The 20,537-nt window shown below is 42.5% G+C and overlaps 1 protein-coding gene across 1 annotated transcript in view; it reads left to right on the top strand.

Moving 5' to 3' along the window:
- The window catches only part of SETD2 (SET domain containing 2, histone lysine methyltransferase), a 126,738-nt gene extending 106,545 nt beyond the window's left edge, over positions 1-20,193 (top strand). The window contains exons 18-21 of the mRNA XM_030306302.1: positions 719-830; positions 16,917-16,997; positions 18,900-19,001; positions 19,345-20,193. Coding sequence (XP_030162162.1) covers positions 719-830; positions 16,917-16,997; positions 18,900-19,001; positions 19,345-19,506 — 457 coding nt within the window. The 3' untranslated portion in view covers positions 19,507-20,193. The remainder of the gene's footprint in view (positions 1-718; positions 831-16,916; positions 16,998-18,899; positions 19,002-19,344) is intronic.
- Positions 20,194-20,537: the final 344 nt, after the last annotated feature.

The following is a 20,537-nucleotide window of genomic DNA, read 5'->3' as shown; positions in this document are numbered from 1 at the left end:
CTTACTTCCAGTTGTTACCTCACAGATCTAGCTGTAAAAAAAACAACAAAAAAAAAACTACAATGCTTTCTTATTTGCAAAACAACTATAGCATGCAATGAATGAGTTAACATGGTAGAACCCTTCTTCTTGCAGTCAGTTGAGAATATTTGGGACCAAGGGCATAAGTTTTTGACTTGAAGTTTTTTCCATGCTATGAGTCATTGAAGCAAAGGGGCACAACCACAGACAAGAAGGCTCCCAAAGCAAGGAACCATTTTCTCATGTGACCAAGGATTGTGAGGAGTGTGTTGTGATTTATTTTATTTGCTCCAAGTACATGCTGGGTACAGTTGCTGTTGATCTCTTCACCTGTAGAGGGGAGGTATAGGCAAGCACTGACTCCATGTACTTTTTAGGTTTTGCTGAATCCTATTTTCAGAACATTAAGAGCCAAGTGAGAAACAGACAGGATGTTTTGGTTTTACTACTCTCTTCGACAAGGCAAACATCTCCACCTCACTGGCTAGAGAAATACAGTGGGCTAAACAATGTATGTCTGTGGGATAGAATCACTGCTGCTGGGAAGATAGCAAAAGAATGTTTCTATCTTATGAAGCAGACTTCCTCTATGTCTCATTACAAATGTTGTATTTTATGTGTATATGAGCAGAGATGCCTGTGCCAGAGTTCTCTGTTTTCTGGCCACGATAGCATGGCTGTTCTTACCTTCTTCTAGGCAGACTCAGTGGGATCCTCCTACTTGGGAAAGCCCAGGAGATGATGCCAGCCTTGAGCATGAAGCTGAGATGGACCTGGGGACCCCAACGTATGATGAAAACCCCATGAAGGTGAGTATGGCTTACACATGTTTCCGGATCATCTGGGAGTCTGTATCCTGTCATCTTGCTGGGCCAATAGCCATGTGGTCTTGTGATTCTATTTTCCTTATTGTTCTGGAGAATTAACACATGTAGTAAATGCTTGAGAGGCCTAGGACATCCAAACAGTACAGCAGTATGGTATGTAAAGCAAAAAATACAAGCCCTTAATTTCTTTCCAGCTGCTCTCCTATCATCCCTTTCTGGAGATAAATACTGTTAACTAGTACAGGAGTTCTCAAACCTGGAGTAATTTTGCTCCCTCGAGGACATTTGATAATATTTAGAGACATTTTTGGTTGTTAAAACTGAAGGAATGCTACAGACAAGGGAAGTCACCAAACATCTTACAGTGCACAGGACAGTCCCCCACAACAAAGAACTGGCCCAAAATGTTAATAATGCCAAGGTTGTGAAACTTTACTTTGGTGTGTGTTCTTCCAGACCCTTCTGGGAAATGTACACACACAAGTGTTTTTCTTTCTTTTCGTTTTATTTGTTTGTTTGCTTGTTTGTTTTTATTAAATTTTTTTTTTTCAACGTTTATTTATTTTTGGGACAGAGAGAGACAGAGCATGAACGGGGGAGGGGCAGAGAGAGAAGGAGACACAGAATCAGAAACAGGCTCCAGGCTCTGAGCCATCAGCCCAGAGCCTGACGCGGGGCTCGAACTCACGGACCGCGAGATCGTGACCTGGCTGAAGTCGGACGCTTAACCGACTGCGCCACCCAGGCGCCCCTGCTTGTTTGTTTTTAAAAGTTTATTTATTTTGAGAGAGAGTGAGCGCATGAGCAGGGGTGGGGCAGAGAGAGCGAGAGAGAGGATCCCAAGCAGGCTCCGCGTGTCAGCGCAGACATCCATCGGGCTCATTCCCACATGCCGTGAGAACATGACCTAAGCGGAAATTTAAAGAGTCAGACGCTTGGGGCGCCTGGGTGGCTCAGTTGGTTGGGCATCTGACTTCGGCTCAGGTCATGATCTCGCAGTTGGTGGGTTTAAGCCCTGCGTCGGGCTCTGTGCTGACAGCTCAGAGCCTGGAGCCTGCTTCAAATTCTGTGTCTCTTCCTCTGTCTGCCCCTCCCATGCTCATGCTCTGTCTTGCTCTGTCTCTCAATAGTAAAATAAACATTAAAATATTTTTTTAAAAAAAGAGGCGCTTAGCTGACTGGTTAAGCCCAGGTGCTCCTTACTTTTCATTTTAAACACACAAATAGAATCATAGTGTTTATATTCTATTGTAACTTCCTTTAGTATTTCTTAGCAATTTGGGGTACTGGCTGGGTCAGTTGGAGCATGCAACTCTTGATCTTGGGGTTGTGAGTTCGAGCCCCGTGTTAAGTGTAGAGATTACTTAAAAATAAAACCTTAAAAAATATGTCTGTCTTAGCTCTTTCCTTGTAGATCTGCTGCATCCTTTTTTGATGCACTGTGTCTCATTTTAAATGTTTTAGCTCATTGACTGAAATTTTACATAGATGGTGTGTTTCAATGTCCTGCCATTTTGGGATTCATAGTTCTGGGAAAAAGTTAACTGTTTACAACCTCACCAAAGGAGTATCCTCCACCACCTCCCCCCAACACACACACTTTTTTTTTTTTTTTTTTTTTTAAGATTTGGGACAAATATTTTACTATGGAAATATTATTTTAGAAACAAGGCAAAAAAGAGCTTATCCCTGATCTCTCCCTCTGACAAAACAGTAATTAGGATTAGAGGTCAAGTAAATGAAATACACAGTGACTGAATTATAACCATTTTTTTCCCTGTCCGCTTATAATAAGACCCACTATCTCCTGGAGTAAGGTGTCTTCAGTGAAATCAAAGACCATATTTCTGTGTCCTAAGATCTGAATAGTATTCAAAAAATTTTTTTAATGAGAAGAGGCGCTTAACTAGTTAAGTCAGTGGAGAGGGAAGAGAGAGGGAAGAGGGCAAAAAGGAAGGAGGTTGGAGTGAAAGAATCAAAGTGGAAACAATGTACTTTCTGTCATTTTATTCACTTGGGGGAAGCATTTTCCTTCCTTCAGCATATATTTGCCATTCTCCAAAAAACCAAGCATTTCAGTTAAGTCCACGTGGAGCCTGCTAAATTTCGAATGAATCACTGGAGTCACTTAACCACATCACTGTAACTGTGGTATTGTCACATTTTCTTGAATCATTTAGGAATATGCCCAGGATTGTTAGGCAACTGCCATTTAAAGTATCCAGAAGCTAACACACCACAAACAAAAAACCACAACACCTCCCTCTTTGCAGACGTCTGTAGCTCTGTTAGTTATATCCTTTGAAAAATAAACAAAGTTTGAGAAGAGATCCCTGGTGTAGGAATACAGCTGAGCTCTGAGACCAAGTTTATAAAGCATGTCAAGAGACCTTACTTTTTGCACCTTAGCCATTAATTATGATTCAGTGTTTTGGCCTAGTGTAGAATACTGTTTGATTGACTGTTGGAGAAGTATAATTGCAAAAGCTCACTGTATACATACCACTTGGGGAGTCTGTTTATCAGATTGTATCTGATAACATGGAGAGAAAGTGAGGAACATGTTCTAGGCAAGGCTGTGGGTTCTCAACTCCTGCCCTGGATTAGTTATAGTAAATATGTACACTGAATCCCAGAAAAGCTTCAAGGCCCTAAATTAACATGATATTCAGGTTTTAGTGGAAAACTGTTCTACTTTATAATCTGTCTGAACATACTGGAGTGTGAGTTCAAAGTTAGGATTAGAATTAATACTTTTTTGTTGCTATTAATAGAAGGCAAAATAACAGACTTTTAGTTTGATCAGATTTGAAAGTTGGGAGAGAATACTCAGTCCACAGGTGGGGTGTATAGGGATGCGTATCATATATCCCTTTCGTGAATTGTAAATATGAAGCTCTTACTGCATGCTTACATCATGAAAGCCTGTATGAAATTTGAAGGGCCAGACCTCAGCCAGGAAATCGGTTGGAGTATGGTAGATATAACTTGACTGTGATTAAGGAACTTTCTATGGCAGCAGAGAAGTGTTTTCTCACAGGGTCTCTACTTAGGAGTTTAAACCAACTAAAAATTATGATTTTTGTTTTCATTGTGTAGCGAGATAATAGAGAGGATTCCCAAGGTGAAATTCTACTTGGGAATGACTAAGGTGGTGGGATTTCCACTGTCTAATGGAAGAGTGTTCCTTGGTGCTCTTCTAAAATGTCAGTGATAAGAGAGGGAAAAATAGTTGCTGTTTTCAAATAACTGTACCACACTACTCATTAGCACTATTAAAAGAGATTGCTTGACTTTAACGCCACTAATAAGAGATCAGAAAGAACTCTATGTGTTTTTAATATATTTTGAAACCTGGTAATAGGCTTCTGAAAGAATAAGATACTTTAACTATATACTGTTATTTTTTAATACGTGAGTGTGTGAGTGTGTGTTACATTCTCCAAGGTGTGCTTCATTTGGTTTAGGGGGACAGACTAGGAAAGCTAAGAAATCAGCATATTTGCATTTGTAGCAGAGAGGTGTTTGACTGAAGGACTTCCACTGTAATGTGTATTTGTAAGAGTACCAGAATTTTCTCCAATCAACCCACATAGTGTAGCCTTTCTCTAGCATTTCTTAAAGGCTAGCCTCCTGACATTTGTTTCAATTATATCATTAAATTATTTCAGGAATGTTGAACAACAGACAACAAGGAGTCCATTCAGGGGTCTGCAAAAGCAAATCTAAATCCAGTGTTTAATTCAGAAATAACTCTCCTGTATAGCTATGCTCCTATATGTTGGGATGGGGGTTGGTGCTTATGTAAAGATGAGAAATTATAAAGTGGGAAATTATAAAGAGGAAACATTCCTCCTAGCTCTTAATTGCCTCAGAGATGTTACATGGTGAGGCTTCTAATGGAAATTTAAAGATGTCAATTTTCAGAGAAAATAGGAGAGAAATGTTTCCATCATTCTTCTTTACCAAAGTACAAATACATAAATAACTCTCTTGGAATTCAAATCATAATAATCTGGGTGCACAATGTAATTAGGCTGCCAAGTGTAGTTCTTGCTGTGGACAAATAGTTGAAGATTAGAGGTGTCTTTTCTCCTAAATAAAATCTTAGTCAAACCAAAACAATGCTTATATCTTCAGTTTCTTGAGTACATTTGACCTGTTCATGAAATAGTTGTACCATTTCTATCTGAGCAGAAGATAAAAATCAATTTGAGGAGGTTTTATACCTAATGTTTGATTTTATGTAAATGACACCTTTGGTAACCAGCTTGAAACATTCTAGCCATGTAATTCAGAAGAAAGGAAAACTTTTTCTGTGGCTATTTGCTTTTGTCTAAACTTTTTCTCCCTTATTCTCGCACATAAAACACTTTATTGTTTGCAGCACATTTAATATTACACCTTTGTATTTGCAGATGTTTGCTTTCAACTGTAAATAACAAAAATGTAGCTGAAACCAGCATAAACATAAAAAGAGACATATTGGGGGTGCCTGGGTGACTCAGTCAGTTAAGTGTCCGACTTCGGCTCAGGTCGTGGTCTCGTGGTTCGAGACCCACATCGGGCTCTGTGCTGATAGTGCAGAGCCTGGAGCCTGCTTTGGATTCTCTGTCTCCCTCTCTCTCTGCCCCTCCCCCACTCACGCTCTGTCTCTCTCCCTCAAAAATAAACAAACATTAAAAAAAAAAAAAGACATTGGCTTGTATAACTGGAAAGTCAAGAGTGGTATTGGCTTTAGGTATAGCTAGATTCTGTGGCTCAGATCATGGTGTCAGATTTATTATAATCTCTGATTCTCCTCTCTATGTGTAAACAAGTCAGAGTCAAATCTGGAAATTCTTTTAAGAACAGCTCAATGATTGTTGGAGGAGTCCTCATAAAGCACCATGCTTTGGGTAAGGGTAAGGGATGATAGTGGTGTGACCTGAGTCCCTACCACCCAAATAGCTTACCTGATCATGGGGAGATCACTGAGACTCCTGTGTTAACTGTCCTGGATTTTCAGCCAGTGATTCACATATAGAATCTGTCAGATTAGTTTCTATATAGCCAGTAGGTGAGTCACCTTCAGCTCTTAAGAAAATTGATCTTGGGGACGCCTGGGTGGCTCAGTTGGTTAAGTGTCCGACTTCAGCTTAGGTCATGATCTCACTTTGTGACTTTGAACCCTGCGTAGGGTTCTCTGCTATTGGCACATAGCCCACTTCGAATCCTCTGTTCTCTCTCTCTGCCCCTCACCTGCATGCTCTCTCTCTCTCCCTCTCTCTTTCTCTCAAAAATATAAACATAAAAATTTTTTTAAATGATTTTGATGATCTTTAAGTATGAATAATGAGCAAGATTTTGGCATTGTTTTGGTCAGTTATCATAGAAGGTAGAAGAGAGTACTTGTGAAATCCACTCAAGTGCTGTGGACCCGTGGAAGCTGGGAGAAGGCTGACCACCTGCAGCAGAAGCTGCCATCTACATATGGGAAATCTCTGTGTTGGCAGTGATGGGGCAAACCGCCTGACTTTAGGAACGTTTACGTTACTTAGTGGAGGGCACTTTTGGCCATGTATGAGAGCTGTTCTTCAGAGATTTTTCAGAATCTACTCACAGAGAAAAAATAAACTATATGCGAATTTTTTGCAAGTTAAATATTTAGAAAGGTATTGTACAGATTTTGGCTTTAGGTTCTTTACCTATCAAGAACAAAAGAAGGATGTTTATTCAGTTTATGACATAGAGGTACTTAATAAAATATTTATGAAATGAATCTATCAGGGGAGTAGATGAGTAGCTCATTGATTTCTACAGTGTTTATGTCTTAAGGCTTATGTCATAGGCCCTAAAATTCAGAATGAGGCTGCAAATAGAGGAATTTGTAAGCATTGATGCAAAGCAATTCAGACTCTTATGGATGGTTTTATTACCCATTACCTTTTCATTACCCATGACTCTGACAGTCTCTGCCTTTTAATTGGTGTATTTAATCTGTTAATATTTAGTAAATGTGTCAGTAACGTTGGGTTTAAGATCTACCCCCTCATTTTTTTTCTATTTTTTTCATCTGTCTTCTGTGTGTTTTTTTTCTTTCTTTTTGGATAAATTTACATTTTCCCCCAAAATACTTCATTTTATCTTTTTCTATTGGCTTACTATCCGTTCTTCCTTATTTAACTTTTTAGTAGTTTCTGTAAGGAGTGGTTATCAGAGTGTAGTGCGGGGACCCCTAGGGACTTGAAGACCCTTTCAAGGGAGCCATGAGGTCAAAACTGTTTTCATAGTAATACTAAAACATCATATTCCTTTGTCACTCTCATTGATTCATAAGTATACCATGGAATTTTCCAAAGGGTACATGACATGATTAAATGTGAAGGAAATGAGAATCCAGCTGTCTTCTGTAAGCCTGACATTAAAGAGATTTCTAATATATAAAACTGTGCCACTCTTAATAATTTCTTTAGTTTTGGAAAAGAAAGTTACCTTTTCACAAAAAAAAATTATATTCACATATGATAGGTTTGTTGATGCTGTTTCAAAATTAATATTTTTTGTTTACATTTAATTTCTAATGTAAATTTGGATAGATAGAATCCATATGAGCAAAAGCTCTTTGAAGAGCAGGGGCGCCTGGGTGACTCAGTCAGTTAAGCGTCCAACTCTTGATTTTGGCTCAGGTAGTGATCTCCCGATTCGTGGGATCAAGCCCTGCATCAGGCTCTATGCTGATAGTGTGGAGCCTGCTTGGGATATTCTCCCTCCCTCCCTCCCTCCCTCCCTCCCTCTCTCTCTCTCTCTCTCTCTCTCTCTGCCCCTACCTTGTTCGTGTGCACATGTACTCTCTCTCTCTCAAAATAAACATTTAAAAAACATTTGAAGAGCAAAAAAGGAATCCTGAGACCTAAAAGTTTAAGAACTGCTGGTCTGTGGTTTACAATATGAATATTTATCTCCTTATAGTCTCATGCCAAATACCATTGTATCTATCTATAATTGTAAGAACCTACTTATATTTTGCCCCCTCCTGTCCATTGTACTCTTACCATACATTCTTTTTATCCTGTCATATGCTATGAACCCCAGAATATATTGTTACGTTTTTGCTTTCAACAGTTCATTACATGTTAAATTTTTTAAACTTGGGAGCAAAGTCTTATATTTACCCACATGGTTACCAGTTCTGGCAAATTTTATTCTTTCATGGAGATTTGGGCTCTTTCTGGAATCATTTTCCTTTAGACTGAAGAGTTTCCTTTAATATTTCTAGTATTTCAGGTCTAATGGTCATGAATTCTCTCAGTTTTTGTTTGTCTGAAAAGTGTTCTTGTCCTTTTTTTTTTTTTTTTTCTTTTTAACAGACTTTATTTTTTAGAGCAGTTTTAGGTTCACATCAAAATTGGGTGGGAAGTGCACAGAGTTTCTCTATAACCCTGTCACCACACATGCACAGCTTCACCCACTATCAATAGCCTGCCAGAGCAGTCCATTTATTACAGTCAGTGAACCTACAATGACCTATCATTGCCACCCAAAGTCTATAGTTTGCATTAGGATTCTTGGTGTTGTACACTCTGTGGGTTTGAGAAATGTATAATGGTATGTATCCACCATTATAGTATCATACAGGATAGTTTTACTGCCCTAAAAATCCTCTGTGCTCCCCCTGTTCATCCTACCCTCCTTGTCCACGTCCCTTATCACTATCCCTGACAACCAGTGATCTTTTTACTGTGTGTGTAGTTTGGCTTTTTACAGAATGTCATATAGCTGGGCTCATGTAGTGTGTTGCCTTTTCAGATTGGCTTCATTTAGTTAGCATTTTATATTTAAGGTTCCTTCAGATCTTTTCGTGGCTTGCTAGCTCACTTCTTTGTAGCACTAAATATTTCATTGTCTGGATTAACCACAGTTCATGTATACATTAACTAGCTACTGAAAGACATCTTGGTTGCTTCCAAGTTTGTGCAAGTTTTTTGTGGGCATAAATTTTCTCCTCATTTGGGTAAATATCCAGAATCATGATTGTTGGATCATAAGAGTATGTTCAATTTTGTGAGAAGCTGCCAGACTCCTTCTTACCTTTATTTTTGAAGGATATTTTCACTGGATATAGAATTCTAAGTTGATATTTTATTTTCCCTTTCAACACTTAAAAGATGTTATTCCATTTTTTCCTTATTTACAGTTTTTCTTTTATTTTTTTTTAATGTTTATTCTCAAGAGACAGAGACAGTGTGAGTGGGGGGGCATGGTCAGAGAGAGAGAGGGAGACACAAAATCTGATGCAGGCTCCAGGCTCTGAGCTGTCAGCACAGAGCCTGATGCAGGGCTCGAACTCACAAACTGTGAGGTCATGACCTGAGCTGAAGTCGGACACCCAACCAACTGAGCCACCCAGGTGCCCCTATTTACAGTTGTTTCTAATAAGAAGGATGTACTTCTCTTTGTTCCCCCAAATATGATATTTCTTTCCTCCTTTCTGTCTGCATGGAGAAAAGTCTTAATCTTCTCATTAAAATTGGTTTTTAAGAATTTGATTGTGATGTACCTTGGTGTTGTCTTCTTTGTTTAACCTCTCTGTTTTTTTTAGCCATTTGGATCTGTGGATTGATATTTTTCATCAAATATGGAAATAGATTTTTTTATTTCAATTATATTTTTCAGCTCTAAAATTTCAGTTTCGTTATTTTTAATAGTATCAGTTTCTTTGCTCTTTGTTTTCCTTTAGATCCTTGAATGTTCGTAATGTTCAGCTTCACTTTTATTTCTGGGCATGTTTCTAGTGACTGACTTCCTGTGATTATCTGATTAAAATTTTCCTGCTTCCCGTGCATCGAGTAATTTTCGTTTGAGCACTGGACATTGTGCTTGTTACATCATTGAGTTTCAGAGTTTTATTGTCTATGAAAGACTGATAGGCTTTATTCTTGGCAGGCAGTTAAAGATCAGTTTGATTCTTCAGAAGTTTGTTGTTAATTTTTGGTAGGTTGGGTCCAGAGTAGTCTTTTCTCTTGGGATGACTGCCAGTATCCAAGAGGTGGTTTTCTTGGATCTTCACTGAATGCCTTAGGTTCACACCAAGGTCTCTTCACTCCGACTGGTAGAAGCTCAGATGTTTTCCAGTCTTCTGTGAGCTCTGGCAGTTGTTAGTTTATAGCTCATCTCAGACACTTCAAGCTGCAGTCTTATCTCCTCAGCTCATGAGACCAGCATGCTATGCTATGCTTAGGTTTTCCTCCCTGCTCTGGGGTCTGGTACACAAGGAAAGCCAGGATACTCAGGGCATACCTTCTTTTGTCCCTTGTTTCTGGTATGGTAATCCAGTGCTGCCTAATGTCCAATGCATGGCAACTGTTTTTTCATGTATTTTGCCTAGTGTTTTGGTTGTTTACAGTAAGAGGGATAGTTCATTAACAGTTAACTTGTCATGGCCAAGAAGCACAAGACTGTGGAAGGGCTTAAACAAACAACTTTATTGAGGTAAAACATACCTACCATAAAATTTAGTTTTACAATTCAGTGACTTTTAATAAATTCACCAAGTTGTGGGGTGCCTGGGTGGCTCTAAGCAGCCGACTTTGGCTCAGAGCCTGGATCCTGCTTCAGATTCTGTGTCTCTGTCTCTCTCTGCCCCTCCCCTGCTCACACTCAGTCTTTCTCTCAAGAATAAATAGATGTCAAAAATTAATCAATTTACCAATTATGCAGCCATTACTATAATACGCTGTTAGAACGTTTTTTATCCCCCCATAAGATTTTTTTATATCCCTTTACAGTTAATCCCCACACCTACCCCCAGCTCAACAACAGATCTAGTTTTTCTTTTTCTTTTCTTTCTTTCTTTCTTTCTTTCTTTCTTTCTTTCTTTCTTTCTTTCTTTCTTTCTTTCTTTCTTTCTTTCTTTCTACTTATTTTGGGGGGAGAGTGTAAGCAGGAGAGGGGCAGAGAGAGGGGGACAGAGGATCCAAACAAAGTAGGGTCTGCACCGACAGGCTGACAGCAGCAAGCCTGATGTTGGGCTCGAACTCACAAACCATGAGATCATGACCTGAGCCGAAGTCAGACGCTCAACCGACGGAGCCACCCAGGTGCCCTGTATCTGTTTCTTTCTTGATAGATTTGCCTTTTCTGGACATTTCATATAAGTGGAATTATATAATGCATGGTCTTTGTGACTGGCTTCTTACATAGTGTAAGGTTTTCAAAGTTCATCCTTGTTATAGCATATATCAGAATTTCATTTTTATGGCTGAACACTATTCCCTTGTATAGATGGACCACATTTTGTTTAGCCACTCACCACTTGATGGATGTTTGGGTTGTTCCTGATCTTTGGCCGTTAGGAACAATGCTGTGTGGATATCTGTGTATCTCATTGCATGTGCATTTTCGGCTCTCTTGGGTAGGCACTTAACAGTGGAATTGCTGGGTCATATGTCTGATTTATGTTGAACTTTTAAGAAATTGTCAAATTGTTTTCTAAAGTAGCTATATCATTGTACATTTCCACCCCAGCAGTATGTGAAGGTTCAGTAGGAGAGTTTTTATAGAAACAAGTACCCAGAGAAAAACCCCATAACTGTTATGTGCTTCCAGCAAAATCTCGTTGGATATTCGCCCTGTATCTTAGCTTCTTAGCCTTTTATCTCTGATTTGTCAGCTTTACCTTTTCTAGTATTTCTGTGAGAAAATGTAAACAAAAGTCATCTATTCTGTTATTAACCCTTTGATCTGGATATAACAGATGACAGAACAAATGAGTTTTGATCTTCCACCCAAACTTGTCCTGAAAGACCAAAGGCTTGAGGTGTCAGTCTTTGTACCCCTTCCCAGACCATAGTTTCTGACATTAAGATGTACTCTGACTTGGATAGCTAGGGACTTACTTGGATCCAACCTTCCTAACCAGTTTACAACTGCATTCATCTGGCTAGTGTCTCAAAAGACAGGAGAAGGAAGCCTTTAGAGTGTTTTTATTTCTCTGGCCAACTTTTTTTTTTTCATCTTTAGGGCTTTTGTATAGATTTTAATTCCCTTGGAGGTACAGATTGTACTATTGTGAATTTTCATTAATTTACATGTTTTGTGTGAGGTATTAGGGATAGAAAAAGAAATAAAACTGAATACTAGTCTTCAGGAAGTTCATTCTAAAGAAGTAGCCACATATATAAACCAAGAACACAGTGGGATAAGTGCTATATTAGAAGTATGTATAGGAGTGCCTGGCTGGCTCAGTCAGTAGAACATGCGACTCTTGGTCTCAGGGTCGTGAGTTCTATCCCCATGTTGGGCATGGAGCCTGCTTAAAATAAAACAATAAAAAATAAAAAGTATGTACAAAATGCTATGGGAGCACAGTGATTAATGGTTTGAGAAGATGCATCGGTGAAATGTCACAAAACATGACTTTACCTTATAGCCATTGTGGGCAGGATGGAGCATTCTGGGTAGAGAAAGCAGTTTTTGCAAACACATAAGGTGAGGACAAGACCGTATGTATAGGGAACAATATATTTGGGTACGGTGAGTTTGGTGCATATGGGGTAGTGAACAAGACAAAAAATATGGAAAAGTCCTATTTAAGTTCTCTTAAGATCTTTGTGTGCTACTGATGTGATTATTATGATAGGTACTTGGGAGCCAGTGAATGCTTTTAAAGCAGGGGAATCAGATAGTCTCATGTTTCCCTTGAGCGAAACAGGCTCATTTGAAAAGTTGAGATTGGTAGCAGGGAGATCAGATTGGAGAGTATTAAGAATAGTTTAGGCAAAGTGAGGGACTAAGAGTGGAGATGTTGGGGATTCATGCAAAGACATTTGAGAGGCATTGTGGTCAAGGCTTTGCAAACAAGTGGGTATGGAAGAGGCAAGGATGGCCCACCATCCTCATTTATTGCTTGGTGGCATAAGATCCCATTAATTCAGTCTGGGAGATGAAGGAAAGATCAGGAAGAGGTTTGGAAATAAGTTCATTGTGGATTCGAGCTCCTTACAAGATTCAGGGTAGGAATGGTGGCCGGTAGGCAGTTGTATCTAGGTTTGAGACATCAGTAAATTAGTGTTTTTTTGAAACCTTATGATATCTACACGGGGGAGGTGTGTAATGGGCAGAGAATTATTTGAAGAGTGCTATGTGGTGCTGGATGGGTGGTTTTGAAAGCTTTTGATGCTGAGAGTAAGTGTCTGTGAGAGCCCTCCTTCTCTGTTTTCCTCCAGTGTTGTTCCTTCCTCTTGGTCATCTTGTGCTCTCTTCCATCATCCCTCATTTGGTGAGTGTGAAGTCCAGCTTTCCCTTTGAGGCCTGAGACATGAATCATTGCTGACTGCTTGCATGACTGAGAGACAGCAGTTTTTACCAGCGGCTTCTGGCTTTTAATTAACACTCAGACACAGTGTAGTAGATGTCCTGAGTGTAACTATGTTATGTTAAAAGAGTGGCTGTAGAGTGTTTGTTGGATTGATGGAATTGGAAGAGGATGGGATCAGGGGCCATGAGTCTTTCCTCAGTTGATGGTCCTATCTTTGGCTTTTGGGCAGTTTGCAAAAGGATGCCACATGAAATCACTTCCTAGCAATAGAGAGAAATCACATTTGAGAGAGGACTGTCAGAAACCAGAGCCCAGATCTCTGCAGAGCAGATAGTTAAGTTGCCCAATAAGTACAGCCTGGTTGCTAGCTGGGGGACCAGAGAGAAGCCTCCAGGGCTGCGCTGCACTCAGGGCCAGATGGAAAGAGTAGGGGCCTTCTGGTTCGCAGAGATGTCTTTAGGACCTTCGTTCCAGCTTTCTCAGTTCCACTTTTCTGAGGGAAATAGATGCAGCCTATGTGTAATCTAGTCAGACTGTTGAAACACTGTTTCTAGAAACTGTCTTAAAGATCTTTTTGTTCCTATCCAATCCTCCCTTCCCTAACGAGTACCTTTTTTTTTCTTGACAGAATGAAGTGTGGCACCTTATCTAGAGCCAAACATTGAAATAAATAATTTTGCTCTTTTTGCTACCAAAGGTGGTGGCAGCTCCAAAACAGAATATACTGAGCTTTTATTATTTTCAGTTGACATATACAGGGTCACACACTGCAGGATTTTGGTTGAATCATGTACAGTGTTTCTGATAAGCTCAACTTCTTCTGGATTCATGCTGCCCTGAAAGATAAAGTTCCTCCTTGAATAATGTCTTACATTTCATGTTCCAAGGGGTATTTAAATTAAATTCAGGAAGAGAGAAGCATTAGGTGGGTATATCCTGCTCTGTCTCTGGCAGGACTCATTTCAGCCAATCCCACACTCCTAAGTTCCAAGGCGTGTGGGCTTTGTGACATGGTCATCTCTGTCAGTATAATAAAGATTGGAGTTTGCATTTGTCGTGTTACACAGCCAGTATGTGATTATCAGAGCCATCCAAAAAACTTGAAGTCATTCCCTTCTAAGCCAAAAGGACTTGAAGCCTCACCTTAGGTAATGTGAAGGTACTTGGGCCTTCCTTGTCATATTCATGTCTGATCATATTCCAACCAGATTCCCTGGAATCCAGACATGTCCCAGATGAAGGCCGACAGCAGGGTGAGCTGCTCAAGGCAGGAAGCTCTGGCTGTCTGCCGAGCCCTCTGCCTGTCTGCCGAGCCCTCTGCCTGCATCTCATTGTGTGTTCTCATCTGGCCACTGTTCACGTAGATTCCCACCACAGTGCTCCATTGGCTGATGCCCCATATGAGGCAGCAGATGGAAAAGGCTGATTATTGCTGAGGCCCTGGGAAAACATTGCTTTTGCACCCATCAGAGTGCCTTCCCCTCTCTGATGGGTTCCTGGGATCTCAGCAAGACCACTTGCATTAGGTAGATGTTCTCTACCCCACGAGATAGCTTGTTATATGTTTGGGACCGTTGGTACAAGCTAATGGTCTTTTCTGGTGCTAAAGGATTTTTATTTGGCAATAGGCATTTGAGAAGGTTACTAACACTTGTTTTAAAAGTTTATGTATTGTAGAGATGCTAATATTTTAAATGGGACTTTTCTGGAGTAAAGGAGGTTTTTCATGTCAGTGTCCATCAGGTGCTGTCCTTGGCTCTGACTCTGGCTCCAGGTATTGCTTGGCATTGGGCTGAAGTAAGCATTAACCAGTTTCTGAAATCATTTCACATGCCATTTGCAGACCACAGACCAAGAGGCATACATGAATTTCAGTACTCCCTAGAGTACTTCATTTTGGTGTATGATTTCTGTGATGTAAAGTTAGGTACCCTTCATTTGAACATTTCCTTTCTCAGTCCCAGTTGCTCAGCACTCAAAAGGACCACGAAATCTCCTAGACAGAGCTCAGTGGACTGTGCTCTGTAACTGTGTTTTTAAAGCCCTACCAACCTCACCAAGTCAGAGATTCAATTAGAAAGCTGTTAAATATATGCTAGATTTATTTAGCTTTTGAACACATACCGCATTCAGAGGGAAGCAGAACATTTCTGTTTGCACAGTACCCTCACTGAGAGCCTGGCCTCTTCTCTAGGATCAGGAGCCTTGAGATGGTTGTCATCTCCAGGGGCTCTCTGTAGCCGTTGGTATTGCTACTCATTTCCGAGAGCTACAAGAGAACAGCTGAGGGTGTGTTGGAAGTTTCCTTGGCGCAGTCAGGCAGTTCTTGATCCCTTGCTACCTGAGGTCTTATTGTGAAGCACAGCCACAGTCCCTACTACTGGAAAAAATAACCACAAAATCCCAAAGCAAAACATTTGAAAATAGAGTTACAGTGTGCTGTTTGGTCTTGTTTCCTGAAAACAGGTTGAATCTGTAATATTCTTTCTGTCCTGCCTTCTCCCTCCTGCTCCCACAGCCTCAGAAAGTGGAAAAATGGAAAATATGTAAAGCTTTTATAACAAATCAGAGAAAGCAGATTCGTAGCAGCCCAAAGACAAGGGAGTTTCACCTTTCTCTGGAGCCGGTCCAGAGCAAAGTGAGCTGAACAGCTCCTTCATCACCAGCGCCTTCATACTGTTTATGGAAACAGAGGAATCCAAACTGGGGGATGGTTTGGGAGTAGAAAAATTCTCTGCTCTAAGCAGCTGGCAAAAACATGAAGTACCCGTCATAGCAACTGTGGCTGCTATGTCCATCTGAAATCTTTCAAAGGGGAATGCTCCTAGATCTTTTCCGTGGAAAAGCACATTTAATAGCGAGGGGCTTGATGCTTGGTGGTGGGCAAAGGTATGGGGAGATGGCCTTGCATGGCAGGTGCTCCACATGCCACAGCTGCTGGCCCCTTACCTCCTGGCGGTGCCCAGTTAGGGGGAACTTGGCAGCCTTGACTCCAGCACAGCTGGAAGAGGGAGTATTTTTAGGTTTGTCGTCATCTTACCAGCTTCGGATGGAGTATCTTCTGTGTCTTAGCATCCTTTCATCTGTTCACTGACTTGGATGACCCTGGTCTCCTTCCCCCCCAGTATTACGATATGTCTTTAGGCTTTCCATTCCCGAGCTGGAGATCCCAACCTCCAGGGAGCCTCCCCTGCATGCTGAGACTGTTTTCCTGCAGTCTGGCTGGTTCTGCCTTTGGAGGAGAGGTGACGAGTATCCACGGAGAGTGGAAAGGCCTGGCTGAGGGCAGTGGTGTGGTCTGACCTTCCAGTTGTGTGGTGAAAGGTCTTCAGACCATTTTCTTTTGTCCTGGAATCACAGAATGTCAGAGCCAGGAGAGGTGGGGCTCACCGAGTCCCAGCCTCACTTGACAGTGTGGGTACTGAAGCGCAGAACAGGGACCCGAGTGGTCCGTTGTCACACAGCACATTCCTCCTCAGGGAAGGGGACTCTGAAACAACTGGAAATGTATAGCTACATCAAGGATGTAACTTTGACTTTGGGCAAAGAACTTGGTTTACAGGAAGGAGACCAGAGCCAGATGCCAGGATTGAAACATGCGGTGAGACTGGGGTGACAGCAGCCGAGCTGACTCCAAGCCGTGCCCACTTAGGCTCCTGAATGGGGTCAGGTGTCCCAGCTGGGGAAAGAAAGGAGGGCTCTGGAACAGCAGGGCATCACTGACATGACGTCTCATGCCACCACTGTTGTGTTTTCTTTTGCATTTCTAGACGTCAAAAAAGCCTAAGACAGCAGAAGCAGACACCTCCAGTGAGCTGGCTAAGAAAAGCAAAGAAGTATTCAGAAAAGAGGTAAGGTTTAGTGGGTGTGGGCACTAAGCTCTGTAGGCCTAAGCTTAAGCCCTTTCCTTTCTTGTCCTAATGCCTTTGGGCATTCCCTTGCTTCTGTGACTGTATAGTTATCACGTGACGAGGGCACGTTGGAATGGTCCTTTACAGGTAGGTATTAAGCACTTTCATATCCATTGTCATTGCATCCCTGTAACAGCTCTTGAGGTAGGCAAGACAGGAATTGTCATTCTTCTTACGCAGGTGGTGGACCTCTTAAGGTTCAGACAAGGCAAGTTCTAGACAGAAAACCTGAATTCAGGCCCTCTGGCTCAAAGTCCAGTCCTGTTTCTACGACTTCTCATTTGGTGGCTGCCTTATCCTCACAGGATTGGGAGAAAGCAGCTCCTCTTCATGCTACTGGAAGTGTGTGTTTCCCGCTGTCAGCCCACGAGCCTGGTCTGCCTCGGGCATCTAGGTTCTAAACTCCAGTTTTGATTCACTGACTGTTGGAGGAAACAGACCTGTAAATAAGTAATGGCGGCTGTGTGAGGAGTGTGCCAGCACAGGGCTAGAGGTCACTGTTCAGGGTGTCACGAAGGGCTCTTGTGTAGCAGGTAGGAATGGACCGGGTGGATCAGGAGGGATAGAACTTCAGGCTGTAGAATGTACAGGAGTAAAAGAAAGCCTCGTCCCTCCCAAGGGATTGTAAGTAGTCTGGGGGTTTTGCACAGGGTATGTGAGGGGTGTTGGAAGATGAGACTGAACAGTCTCGTGCTTCTTCATACAGGGTCTGTGTGTCTGGGAGTCACAGGGCCCCGCTGCTGACTTGAAGCTGGGAAGAAGGAATTCCCTGGCTATACTTGGGGAAGTGGATTGAAGCGAGAGAGTATGGAGGCCAGAATGCCGTAGAAAAACGTTGAATAAAAGCCCTTTCCAGGGATAAAACTTAGTTTCTCGTTGTCCCTGAGTGAAATTATTGGTGTTTTGGCCCAGCCCACCAGCAGCTTTGTTTAGTGCCTGCCTCGTGATATAGCCTTATTCTTTGAACATCTGAAGCTTCCCTGAGTTTCAGGGATGGGTAGACCCTGTCCAGGGTGCCTCCTGACCAAATGGCTGTCATTGACCTCTTTGCTTCCTCTGTACCCTGGGATCTTAGCACCACAGATACTTTTGGAGGTCCTGTGCCAGGGTCTCTTTTGAGAGCCACTGGGTAGGACAGACGCTACAGCTCGGGAGGACACTGGAGTTGTGTGTTGAAGAGGGTCCTACCCTGGGTCCTCTCCCAGCAGCTGTCACACCACACGCACTTCCATGTGCTTCACGTTGTGTTGTAGGAATCAGATGAAGTGTGACGCTGGGGTCCCTGACTGACTCCGAGCTTGTGACCCTTAATCTCAGGGTCCTGAGTTCAAGCCCCACATTGGGCGTGGAGCCTAGTTAAAAAAAAAAAAAAAAATTAAAAGAAGTTCACACAGAATCTAAGTGACCTTCTATAACAAAATGCCTGTGTTTCTGGGGTTGCTGAGCCTCCTGCTGGTAGCACTTGCACACTCTCTCTGCTATGCCTCCAGGGCTCAGAGAACTCAGTTCCACTCTGTGCCAAGCACCTGAGATTTATTAGCTGAAACCTGGGGCTACCATGAGATGCAGCAGAGGAGTCCTGCCCTGGCTCTCCCCCTCCTGCTCAAAGTCAGGCTTGCTCCCTCTACCCCAGGAAGCACTTTCCTTCCCGGGCCCAACCTAGGGTCATCTTCTCTTTTGCCACCTCCCCCCGCCCCTCCCCGGCAGAGTAGCATCCTTCTGTCTAAATCAGCCAGCCTGAGTGGTGAGAAGGGAAGGACTGGCTGTCTGATTATTTCCCCAGCACAGGCCCTTGCCCTCTCTGGACTTTTGAGCAGTGTGTGCATTTTCTCCTGCCTGCAGATGTCCCAGTTCATCGTCCAGTGCCTGAACCCTTACCGGAAACCTGACTGCAAAGTGGGAAGAATCACCACAACTGAAGACTTCAAACACCTAGCTCGCAAGGTATCCCCTCTCCCCTCTGCTTGTGGTCTGGCAGTGTTCTGGGAAAACTGTGTACCTTTCACCACAGAAAGTGGCTTTTCTTTGCCAGAAGCCTGGGCTGGGGACCCAGGAAGAGAGAGGGAAGGTCTGGGAAGAGAGGGCACCCTACTTGAGGATAGGGTTGGTGTTTTCTAACAGACTTACAGAGCTGAGCTTCCCCTTTCTGCTGACCCCAGCACCAGCCTGCCCCAGCCTGTCTCTTGATTCAACCTCAGTCTTGGTGAGAAGGGCCCTGAGGCACCAGGCTGGTCCTCCCCCGCTAAAATCATTTCCACTGTGGTCTCTCTTCCTGTGTCCTGGACAGCTGACTCACGGCGTTATGAATAAGGAGCTGAAGTACTGTAAGAACCCTGAGGACCTGGAGTGCAATGAGAATGTGAAACACAAAACCAAGGAGTATATTAAGAAGTACATGCAGAAGTTTGGGGCTGTTTACAAACCCAAAGAGGACACTGAATTAGAGTGACTGGTGGGGCCAGGGTGGGAGGACAGGCGAGCAGGTAGGACAGACTCGGAGAAATCCTGCGGGCCCGCCGCCCCACCCCTCTGTCAGGGCTATGCTACCGGTGACGTGTCGCCCTGGGGAATTCAGACCCACAGGTTTTCAGCGGAAAACCAGGAAAATGAGCTCCATCTACAACAAGTGATCCCTGATCACTAGCCGTTGGGGTGTGGCTGGAGGCCCATCAGAGGCAAGGGCTTAGGGAAGGACCCTGCTAAGATCCTGGCCAGGCCTAGCCCCACTCCCAAACCTGGGTCTCCTCCTTGGCGGTGCTGTCAGCGCACAGACCCATGCGCGTCCCCACCCACGACCCCTCACCCTGACGATCTGTATTATATTTTAATGTATATGTGAATATATTGAAAATAATTTGTTTTTTCCTGGTTTTGTTTGTTTTTCGTTTTGCTTTTAGCCTCTACGTGCTAGATCACAGGAAGACTTTGTAAGGACAGTTTAAGTTCTCCTGCAAGGTTTAATTTGTTATCATGTAAATATTCCAAAGCAGGCTGCCTTGTGGTTTTGGCCAGCCTTGTGCTATGTTGATAAGATTGATTTACTGCTTAAAATCACTTTACTTTATCCAATTTTTACTGAACTTTTTATGTAAAAAATAAAATCAATTAAAGAACTTGACACGTGTGTTCCCTAAAAGCTAGTCAAGCATGTTTCTATATGGTGGTGTCACTGGAGAAAGGAGCGACGGTTGCCATAGGTGTGTGAAGTCCAAAGTTAATCCTTGAACTTGGAGTTCATCACAGGCCTTGTCCCCAACAGGTCTCACTGTGACTGACACTTTTGGCCCTGGGATCTTGTGCCTGTATACAGGGTGGAATCAGCTTTAACATGTATTCCAGAGCAAGGAGGTGGGCCTCTGGGCTTCTTTACTTCAGTTTTAAATAAGTCAGTCTGGAGAAGGGCATGAGAATTCCCCTTTATACTTCCTGGCTGAGGGCATTGGCCCTTTTCCCTCCAGAACTTGAGTTCCCCAAGCTCAC

This window comes from Lynx canadensis, chromosome A2 (assembly GCF_007474595.2).
Source record: "Lynx canadensis isolate LIC74 chromosome A2, mLynCan4.pri.v2, whole genome shotgun sequence".
Classification (NCBI taxonomy): Eukaryota; Metazoa; Chordata; class Mammalia; order Carnivora; family Felidae; genus Lynx; species Lynx canadensis.
Note: the sequence above shows the minus strand (reverse complement) of the source record. Positions and strands in the feature narration are given on the sequence as shown.